The 10,272-nt window shown below is 56.1% G+C and overlaps 2 protein-coding genes across 2 annotated transcripts; both read left to right on the plus strand.

The window, feature by feature from the left end:
* Positions 1-1,292: 1,292 nt before the first annotated feature.
* On the plus strand, positions 1,293-3,124 carry LOC113408157 (sperm acrosome membrane-associated protein 4-like). The gene is made up of 3 exons (XM_026660969.2): positions 1,293-1,340; positions 1,967-2,080; positions 2,781-3,124. Exons 1-3 carry the CDS (start codon positions 1,325-1,327, stop codon positions 2,909-2,911), a joined length of 261 nt encoding a protein of 86 aa, XP_026516754.1. The 5' UTR covers positions 1,293-1,324; the 3' UTR covers positions 2,912-3,124.
* Positions 3,125-7,614: 4,490 nt separating this feature from the next.
* LOC112109527 (sperm acrosome membrane-associated protein 4-like) lies at positions 7,615-9,939 on the plus strand. The gene is made up of 3 exons (XM_024204084.3): positions 7,615-7,728; positions 9,202-9,315; positions 9,479-9,939. The coding sequence occupies exons 1-3, from the start codon at positions 7,677-7,679 to the stop codon at positions 9,709-9,711; spliced, it is 399 nt and encodes a 132-aa protein (XP_024059852.2). The 5' UTR covers positions 7,615-7,676; the 3' UTR covers positions 9,712-9,939.
* Positions 9,940-10,272: the final 333 nt, after the last annotated feature.

Raw genomic sequence — 10,272 nt, forward strand, 5'->3', positions numbered from 1 at the left:
CACCCCCCCGTTTTCTGTCCTTTGCTTCCCACGGGCTGGACAGGTCGCCAGGGTCCTCTCTCCTCAGCCCTTTGTCCTCCTGAGCTGGGCTGGGCCTTTCGGTCACGCTGGGTTACCCAATCTCCAGGCCCTTGTCTGGGGTCCCGACTGCTAGCCCAGGTCACACCTGGTCTTCCTCAGCAACAGCAACCCCCCCTCTCCCACCCCCTGGTTCCACACGCAGCCCACAGGGAAACTGAGGCACGCACACAGCAGTCATGCAAAACACCAAGAAAATTCCCCGCTTTGTCCCGAAAGGCTCTGCTCTCCTTCCCGACTGGAGGAGTTTAATTCCCAAAACTCAGGCCATTGGACAAAAAGCAGCCAGAATTAAGGTGATTCTTCCCAAGACAAGAACATAAGAGCGGCCAGACTGGGTCAGACCAAAGGTCCATCCAGCCCAGTGTCCTGTCTTCTGACAATGTCCAATGCCAGGTGCCCCAGAGGGAATGAACAGAACAGGGAATCATCAACTGATCCATCCCCCGTCGCCCATTCCCAGCTTCTGGCAAACAGGCTAGGGACACCATCCCTGCTCAACCTGGCTAATAGCCATTGATGGACCTATCCTCCATGAATCTGTCTAGCTCCCTTTTGAACCCCGTTATAGTCTTGGCCTTCACAACATCCTCTGGCAAGGAGTTCCACAGGTTAACAGTGTGTTTTGTGTGAAGAAATACTTCCTTTTATTTGTCTTAAACCTGCTGCCTATTAATTTCATTGGGTGGCCCCTAGTTCTTGTGTTATGACAAGGAGTAAATAACACTTCCTTATTCACTTTCTCCACGTCAGTCATGATTTTATAGACTTCAGTCATATCCCCCCTTAGTCGCCTCTTTTCCAAGTTCAAAAGTCCCAGTCTTATTAATCTCTTTTTTTTTAGCATGGGAGGAAGGAAGCGGCGTAACGGGGGCATTGGGGGGTGGCAGACGGAGCTTTAAGGGGAACCGGGGGAGGTGGAGTAGCAAGGTGGGAAAAGGGTGGTTATTTTTGCTGCCTTAAACATGTGTCCTGTTTCCAGCCTCCTTTGAATGATTAGCCCCAGGCTCTGGCTACCGCAGCTTATCAGCATGCACGGGTTGCGCGGGGGAGGACAGGGTGGGAGGGAGGATGCGGGGACGAGGACACTGAAGCTGCCTGACCAGCTGCCACTTCGCTCACAGCCCAGAAGAAATATTTTTAGCTGCGCAACAGTTTTCTCCGTTGGTTCTCGTCCCAGAGGAGAGTCGCACTTTGCCCCCCAGGCCCAAGATTATTAGGACGTGTTCGGGTGTGGGGGGAACCCATGGCTGGGCTAGCAGGTGCTGCGGGTCGGAAGTGAGGGGCACTTGTGGGGAAGGGGCTCATCACCTCCCTCCCCACCCCTGTTAACTCACCAGTCTCCTCGCTGCCTGGAGGAGGGGAAGGGGGCACCTCTGGGGGAGGGGAGGAGGATCCATGGGATCCCCCAGCTCCATCCCCCAGCGGGGGTCTTGTGGGAATGGGGGGGAGGGGAAATGGACCCTCCCCCTTCAAACCATGTTAAACCCCCACTGGCTAGAGGAGGGCTGGGCCTTTCCCTGTCCCCCCCCATCCTAACCTGAGCCCCAGCCAGTCCCCGACCGGCCCCCCATCTCCCCACCCCTCAGCCCCCCAGCCTCACCCCCATCCCCTTAACCCCTGACCCACCCCTGACCTGAATCCCGGCCCCTTATTCACCCCACCTCAACCCCAGCCCCCCCAACGCCTCCTGCCCCCCCAGACCTCCCTGCCTGACTCCCAGCTCCCCGCCTCATTCCCTGGGGCTCCCTCCAGGGGGCGCTGTCGTGGGGCTGGGGACAGGCCTAACTGCAGGCAGGGACCCCCCCGGGGAGCAGCCCCTAGTGCCCAGCTGGGGGGGGATCTGTGGGGAGGGGCCCAGTCTCACCCCCCTGCTCTCTATTCCCAGGCACAGCCCTGCAGTGCCTGAAATGCGACTTCACCGCGTTCGACGCCCCCTGTCAGCTCACCCCGGTCACCTGCCAGGCCGGGCAGCTCTGTGCCACCATCCGGGGCCACGCAGGTAACAGCCCCCTGCCCGCGTCTTTGGGCTCCTTCCCCCTTCCTGCCGCCTTCCCTCTCCCTGGGGCTCCCTCCCTTTCTCGGTCCTCATCCCCTTCCCCCGTTCTCCGGCTCCATCGCTCTCTCACGGTCCCCATCCCCTTCCCCCGTTCTCCGGCTCCGTCACTCTCTCTCGGTCCCCTTCCCCCCTTCTCCAGCTCCGTCCCTCTCTCTCGGTCCCGGTCCCCCCTTCTCCGGCTCCATCGCTCTCTCTCGGTCCCTGTCCCCTTCCCCGGCTCCGTCACTCTCTCTCTGTCCCCTTCCCCCCTTCTCCGGCTCTGTCACTCTCTCTCAGTCCCTGTCCCGTTCCCCCGTTCTCCAGCTCCGTCGCTCTCTCTCGTTCTCTGGCTCCGTCGCTTTCTCTTGGTCCCCATCCCGTTCCCCCATTCTCTGGCTCCGTCCCTCTCTTGGTCTCCGTCCCCTTCCCTCGTTCTCCTGCTCTATCGCTCTCTCTTGGTCCCTGTCTCGTTCCCTTGTTCTCTGGCTCTGTTGCTCTCTCTTGTTCCTTTTCTTATTCCCTCATTTTCTCTCTTGTTCCTCTGTTCTCTTTTTTGTTCTCTCTCTCTCTCTCTCTCTCACTCTCTTTCCCTTGGTTCCTCCCTCCTTCCTTCATTCTCTTGTTTCCTTTTTCCTTCTCTCATTCCCTCTCTCTCTCCCCCCAGCTGGCCACAAGACGATTGTGCGGAAGAACTGTGTGGACGAGGTGAAATGCAGCACCCAGGACACGGCCACCTGGGCCGGCGTCACCTACACCACCTCTTACACCTGCTGTGAGGGCGATTTCTGCAATTAGGCCAGGGCCCCGGAGCGCCCCTGGGGCCGGCGCCTCTGACTGCCCCCCATTTCAGGGGTCGGAGTTGTCTTGCGGGCCCCCAAATTTCACCTCCCTTAAAAACGACTTGCTGACGTCAAAATACAGAAGTGTCCCAGGCCCGCTATGACTGAACAGTGGCGGACTTTCTCAGTTTGATGCTATAATTAGAAAATAAATCAATTGGAATAGAAATCCTGTGCTTCCATGTCAGTGTGTAGGACATAAGAACGTAAGAGCGGCCAGACTGGGTCAGAGCAAAGGTCCGTCTAGCCCAGTATCCTGTCTACCAACAGTGGCCAATGCCAGGTGCCCCAGAGGGAATGAACAGAACAGGGAATCATCAAGTGATCCATCCCCTGTCGCTCATTCCCAGCTTCTGGCAGTACAAGCGAGTCTCATCTTACGTGCATTTAACATGCGCGAATTCAGCTTTGCGCTGTCAGCCAAAAAAAAAAAAAAAAGAAAGAGAAAAATAACAATTTAAATACTGTACCTGTAGTGCAGGCGATTCCACCCGCCATTCCACTCAATCTAATTTTGACTCTACGCGATTTTCGCTTTATGCGCTGACAGTGGAATATAACCCCAGCGTAAGATGATACTCGCCTGTATAAACAAGTCATCGTCTAGGAAATTTTAGTTTGTAGTGATTCTGAGTTTGGACGGGGACCGAGAGAGAGCGACAGAGCCAGAAATTTTTCTTCAGCCTGTTGTCAAACGAGGCAAATATCGAGAGGAGTTGATGGACCGCCTGGAAGAGCTCTTCATGCTCCCGGTGGACTTGTACCCCTGTTGAGAACCGCTGCTCTGGGCATTTAAGAAACACAACATGCAGGCGTGCAAGGGATTCAGCGAGACTTGCGTTAAGCCTAAAGCAGTCAGGCTGGAAATATCCAGGGATTGAAAGCTATTTGGGTGCTTAAAAATGCAGCTGGGCAGCAGGTTCCTGATCCCCCTAACTCTGATTTCAATGGGGATCGGGCGCCTGGACGCTTTTGAAAAATCCCCCTAGGCGCCTCTTGGCATCTGTTGTGTTTAATACCTTTAAAAATCTGTCCCCAAGCCTTTAGAGACCAGAGTCAAGTCAAGAGTCTGCATTTCTAAGAACATTTACTTGTCACTGGCTGTTCTCCCTGGCTTCGGTGCCTCCAGGCCGCTCGGGACACATTAACGAACTGCCAGTGGAATAGAAGTTGCACTTTTTCTGAATTCGCGCCCGCTGGGGGATTTCTCCAGCTGGGTCTAGTTTTAAGCGATTGTTTTCGATGTTTCCCAGTTGGCTTGGACACACCTCAGCCCAACTGGATGGTTTTCTATGTCGTGGGGCAAGAACACCCCATCCCCCTTTGGGGTGGGGCAAAGGCGTCACGGATCCACAGTTAAGTCCGCCTGCCTGCCCTTAGCCTCAGGGCAGTACGGCCCAATGGCCAGAGTCAATATAATTGCCCTGTGACTCCAGTCTGTATGGCTGACGTCCTTAGCAGAGTTGAGTGGCTGAGTGTCCAGAGTCAATAAAGTTGCCCTCCTTAGCAGGGCTATGTGGCCTAATGGTCAGAGTTGGGGAGGTGAGCTGCCACCTGCAGAGGGCGGCAGGGGTAGGGGAGTCCGGGCCCTCCCTCTCCACCGGGTCCCAGCCAGGGCCCTGGCAATGGTGAGTGCACGTGGCACCGAGTCAGCGAGGTGCCGAGCGAAACACGCCAGCCCAAGATCCGGTTCTGTAACCGGTCCCCTGCCCAGTTCCAACTGTATTCCCCAATGCTGCCATCTGGATGCCTTTGGGGTCTCCGGGTTCCTCAGCCAGCACTGGTCCCAGCGGCACTGACCTGCCTCGGGCGTCCGCAGGTATCCAGGCGTCTGCCTGGGTCTCGGTGCTTCTGGCTCCCGCGCTCGGGGGTTCTGGCTGCTCCCGGGCTGGAGCCGGCGAGGTGCGTCCTTCCTCGCCAGGGGTCAGCCTAGAATGAGGCTGGGCCACTCCCTTTTATACTGTAGCAGCAGTTGGAGCATGCCCAGCAGGAGCAAGGGGGCGTGTCTTCTGCTGGCAGGAGTGGAGGCTTAACCCCTTCCTCTCCAGAGCGGGGCAAGTACACCCTGTCACAGGCTCCCAGAGAAGAAGCTAGAGACAAGGTGGGTCCCATAAAAGATATTTGCTCACCCCCCTTGTGTCTCTGAGATCCTGGGAGCGACACGGCTACACCGCCACTTGCCTACAGAGAAGTAAGTAGCCCATGATGTTCTCTGGAAAGTCGCATCGCTTTAACGAGCCTGGTATGATCAAATCACCGCACCGGACGCAGCTGTACCAGTATCGAAGTGCATGCGGCCCCTTTACACTGGTCTAACTGGTCCGCATTCGGGGTTCATAGAATATCAGGGTTGGAAGGGACCTCAGGAGGTCATCTAGTCCAACCCCCTGCTGAAAGCAGGACCAATTCCCAACTAAATCATCCCAGCCAGGGCTTTGTCAAGCTGGGCCTTAAAAACCTCTAAGGAAGGAGATTCCACCACCTCCCTAGGTAACCCATTCCAGTGCTTCACCACCTTCCTAGTGAAAAAGTTTTTCCTAATATCCAACCTAACCCTCCCCCACTGCAACTTGAGACCATTACTCCTTGTTCTGTCATCTGGTACCACTGAGAACAGTCTAGATCCATCCTCTTTGGAACCCCCTTTCAGGTAGTTGAAAGCAGCTATCAAATCCCCCCTCGTTCTTCTCTTCTGCAGACTAAACAATCCCAGTTCCCTCAGCCTCTCCTCATAAGTCATGTGCTCCAGCCCCCTAATCATTTTTGTTGCCCTCCGCTGGACGCTCCAATTTTTCCACCTCCTTCTTGTAGTGTGGGGCCCAAAACTGGACACAGTACTCCAGATGAGGCCTCACCAATGCCAAATAGAGGGGAATGATCACGTCCCTCGATCTGCTGGCAATGTCCCTACTTATACAGCCCAGAATGCCGTTAGCCTTCTTGGCAACAAGAGCACACTGTTGACTCGTATCCAGCTTCTCGTCCACTGTAACCCCTAGGTCCACTCTAACCGCTAGGGGTTTTACTGGTCTGACTATTCACTGACGGAAAGCATGGCGAATGCAGAGCTAAAGGCGCCCGGTGGGATCGTGAGCCCTGCCCCAACGCCGAGTGCAGCAAAACGCCTCCCTTGGAAATGCAGACTGGCCGCCCGGCCCAAGTGGGAATTATCGGCAGCAGGCCAACTGCCTTTCCTGCGTTAGGAGTGGGGAATCAGCGGGGCGGGGATTAGGATCACAGCCCCGCACCTCGACTCCCTGCGTGTGTGATCAAAGGAAAAAGGTTAACCCCCCCCACACACACACCTCACTGACAGTTACAGTGGTAAAACTTCCAGATGTTCGTGAAAGGAAACTGATGTGGGGCGTAGGCGAGAGCTCACGGGAAGAACTGGGGTGCATTTACCGTGCAGTAATCGGAGGGGGCTTCACCTCCACATCGGGCGCAGTGGAGATTTTACCATCCCATGGAGGACCCCGAGGACACACGAGAAACCAGCCCCGCCCCGTTCACGGATTAGCCCCGTTCCACACTGTATTAGCAAGACAAAACCCACAAACGCCAGCCCAGCAGAGGAGACGGAGCCCACGCGGGAATGGCCAGTGCTCGCGTTAGTGACACCAGCCCGCACGGGGAGGGACTCAAGATGCCTAGGTACCGGCCGTGTTACACCCAATGCCCCCAACCCCGGCTCTCTGGCGAGGAGCCAAGGGGGCGTGTCCCGCCCGAGCCGTGGCGCGTGGGAAATTCCTGCTTCGCCCAGCGCCTGCTCCTCTTGGGATCTGGCAGATGAACGAGATCATCTCAGCTGGGGTGCGACAGGGAGGGACAAAGATCTGCTCTGTGTGTGTGTCTCTGTGTTAGCTACAAGGGGGGGGGTTACCTACAGGTGTCTTTGCACCCTGTGTCTGTCTGTCAGGATGTGTGTGTGTGAGAGAGAGAGAGAAAGAAAGAGTGTGAGTGGGTGTGTGAGAGAGACAGTGTGTGTGTGTGTTTGGTGTGTGTGTTAGCTATGGGGTATGTGTGTTTTACCTACAGGTGTCTTTACACCCTGCGTCTGTCTGTCGGGGGGGGGGTGTATGTGTGTGAGAAAGAGTGTGAGTGTGAGTGAATGTGAGTATGTGTGAGAGTGTGAGTGAGTGTGAGAGAGAAGCAGTGTGTGAGTGTGTGTGTGTTAGCTATGGGGGTGTGTGTTTTACCTATGGGTGTCTTTACACCCTGTGTCTGTCTGTCAGGGTGTGTGTGTGTGAGAGAGAGAGAGAGAGAAAGCGTGAGTGGGTGTGAGAGACAGTGTGTGAATGTGTGTGTTTGGTTTGTGTGTGTGTTAGCTATGGGGGGGGGAGTTACCTACAGGTGTCTTTACACCCTGTGTTGTCTGTCAGGGGGGTCTGTACTTGTGTGTGTGTGTGCATGTGAGTGTGTGTGAGTGTGAGTGAGTGTGCGCGTTTCATCTGTACAAACACATCTCCACCCAATCCCAGGCTCTGTGGCAGCTACACACATCCATGTGTTTACAAGTTGTGCCCATCAGGGCCCCTGCATCCATGTGTCGTTCTACGGCTCCAGGCCCCGCCATCCCACCTGCCCCTCCCACCCCAGCTGTCTTTATCAAAGAGATCGCACGCAGCCAGACACAGACTCAGCCACCAGCCCCCGAGCCCTGGGACAGTCCCGCCTGCCTCAATAATCTGCTCTGTTATCCGCCTCGCCAGGAGACGACCATGGACAAAACTCTCCTCCTGTGTTTGGCCATTCTGACCTGCGCCGGGATCGGTAAGCCGCGAAACCCAGGGGATCTTTGTCCCACCTCCACTTTCCAGCGTGGGTCGGTAGCTCTCGCGTTGTATTTCTCCATTCCCTCCTTCCTCAGGACAGCCCCCTTTCGAGTGTAACTCACTTCAACACCAGGTCACTTTGCTAAGGAGGATGTAAAAGCTCTATCCTCCTTCCCAACTGGAGGAGTTTAATTCCCAAAACTCAGACCACTGGACAAAGAGCAGCCAGAATTAAGGTGATCCTTCCCCATATACCCTTAACTCTGCCCTCCCTTGTATCAATGGCACTCACAGACCACAGTCAGGGATCCCAGTGGGTCATGTGAGTGCAAGTTGTGGCGAGAACCATTCTTGTGTGAGCTGGTTAAGGTACTCAGTTGTTCTCCCTTCCTATTGATATCTCTCTGGGGGGATCAGAGTTATGTGGGAAATGCCCTCTTAACTCTGCCCTTTCCAGCTTTTCCCACACTTGAGCTTTGCGGAGTTAAACTCTATTTGTAAGAGAATTTTTGGAAATTAAGCACCACCGTTCAGTGAAGGCGTGCAGGGTACTGCTACGCCCCTGCCGCTTGAAATCCTGCCTAACAAAGTCTAACTTACGTTTTTTACATTGGAACTTCCTCACGATTTTCTAGGGTTTTTTTTTAGCATGGGATGAAGGAAGCGGGGTAACAGGGGCATTGAGGGGTGGCAGACGGAGCTTTAATGGGGACTGCGGGGGGGAAGGGGAGTAGCGGGGTGGGAATAGAGGGGTTATTTTTGCTGCTTTAAACATGTGGCCTGTTTACAGACCCCTCTGATAATTAGCCCCAGGCTTTCGCTGCTATGGCTTATCAGCCAGCAGCCAGATGTCCCTTGTCAGGAAAGGCAGGTTGGGGTGGCTTGGGGGGGGGGGCACTGAAGCTGCCTGACCAGTTTGCTCACAGCCCAGGAGAAATATTTTGAGCTGCGCAACAGTTTTCTCCGTTGGTTCCCGTCCCAGAGGAGAGTCGCACTTTGTGCCCCGAGCCCCCACCCTGCCCCCTGTCTTCCCACACCCTCAGCCCTCGACCCATCTCCATCGCTCCATGCCCAGCCCCTGGCCTGAGCCCCTCCCTTCAGCCCCCAGCCTCACCCCCAGCCCCTAAATCCCACCCCATTTCCCCACACTCTCACCCCGACCCCCCTTCTCTCAGCCCCCCAGCCTCATCCCCATCCCCTTAACCCCTGACCCACCCCTAACCTGACTCATGGCCCCTCATTCCCCCACCTGAACCCCAGCCCCCCCAACTCCTCCTGCCCCCCCAGATCTCCCTGCCTGAGTCCCAGCTCCCCACCTCATTCCCTGGGGCTCCCTCCAGGGGGCGCTGTCATGGGGCTGGGGGCAGACCTAGCTGCCCGTATGGACCCCCTGGGGGTGCAGTCCTCCATTGCCCGGCTGAGGGAGGGTCGGTGGGATCCGGTTAGTCTCACCCCTGCTCTCTGTTCCCAGGAGCGGCCCTGCAGTGCCTGAAATGTGACTTCACCGTATTTGGCATCCCCTGCCACACCACCACCGTCACCTGCAAGGACGACCAGCTCTGTGCCACCATCCGGGGCCGCGCAGGTAACAGCCCCCTGCCTGCGTCTCCGGGCTCCTTCCCCCTTCCTGCCGCCTTCCTTCTCCCTGGGGCTCCCTCCCGCTCAGTCCCTGTCCCCTTCCCTTATTCTCTCTCTCTCTCTCTTTGTCCTTTCTCCTTCTCTCATTCCCTCTCGCTCTCTCCCCCCAGCTGGCCAGAGGCTGATGATGAAGAAGAACTGCGTGGACAAGGTGAAATGCAACGCCAACGACACCTCAACCTGGATGGACATCACCTACAGCACCTCCTACGAGTGCTGTGAGGGCGAATTCTGCAACTCGGGCACGGGCGCCGGGGCCCAGCTCTCCCTGGCCACAGGGGCCCAGCTCTCCCTGGCCGCAGGGTTGGCCATGCTGGGGGTCTGGCTCACCCGGGGCCTCTAATCCCTGCTCCAGAAGCTGGGAGGGAGAGAAAATAATTGCTGTGGGAGGACAAAAAAAAAATAATCAAACCTGACCTTGCCTTTAAAGAGCTCCTCCCCCTTGCTTCTTAAAGGGGTACTTGGTAACCAGAGTCCAGATCTGATTGCTTTGCCTTTGTTTGGTCATCTTAAATTGTTATAACCAAGGGATGGGGCGGAGGGAAAGGCCCTGAGGGATGGGGAAGGGGTGGGGTCTGTCTGGAGAAGGGGGGGTGGATTTCTTCTTTCACTCCAGTATAAAGAGTGCTGAATCGCAGTTGGTGGAGTGGAGTCACTCTGGATTCACACTGGGGTTACTGAGATCAGAATCCAGCCCTGACGTCACTGACTGCATTGTGTTTTCCTCCTGCCCCCTACTGGCCGGCTGTGTGGGTGGGACGTGGCAGGTGTGCATGCATGTTTTCCCGCTGCCCCCTGCTGGCTGGAATTAAACCTGCTGGTCTGTGTACCATAAACCCTATACTGCTAACAGCTTAAGGAGATAACTACCTTGCTCAGTTTATACCCCGGGGTTGTCTCTCTG

Source organism: Terrapene carolina, unplaced genomic scaffold (assembly GCF_002925995.2).
Source record: "Terrapene carolina triunguis isolate 2854851 unplaced genomic scaffold, T_m_triunguis-2.0 Scaffold907, whole genome shotgun sequence".
NCBI lineage: Eukaryota > Metazoa > Chordata > Testudines > Emydidae > Terrapene > Terrapene triunguis.

Excerpts from the sequence above, each read along its gene's own strand:
- LOC113408157 (XM_026660969.2), top strand. Across the intron at positions 2,081-2,780 it reads CACCATCCGGGGCCACGCAG|CTGGCCACAAGACGATTGTG; the intron begins GTAACAGCCCCC and ends CTCTCCCCCCAG.
- LOC112109527 (XM_024204084.3), top strand. The coding sequence starts at position 7,677 with ATGGACAAAACTCTCCTCCTGTGTTTGGCCATTCTGACCTGCGCCGGG. Across the intron at positions 7,729-9,201 it reads TCTGACCTGCGCCGGGATCG|GAGCGGCCCTGCAGTGCCTG; the intron begins GTAAGCCGCGAA and ends CTCTGTTCCCAG. Across the intron at positions 9,316-9,478 it reads CACCATCCGGGGCCGCGCAG|CTGGCCAGAGGCTGATGATG; the intron begins GTAACAGCCCCC and ends CTCTCCCCCCAG.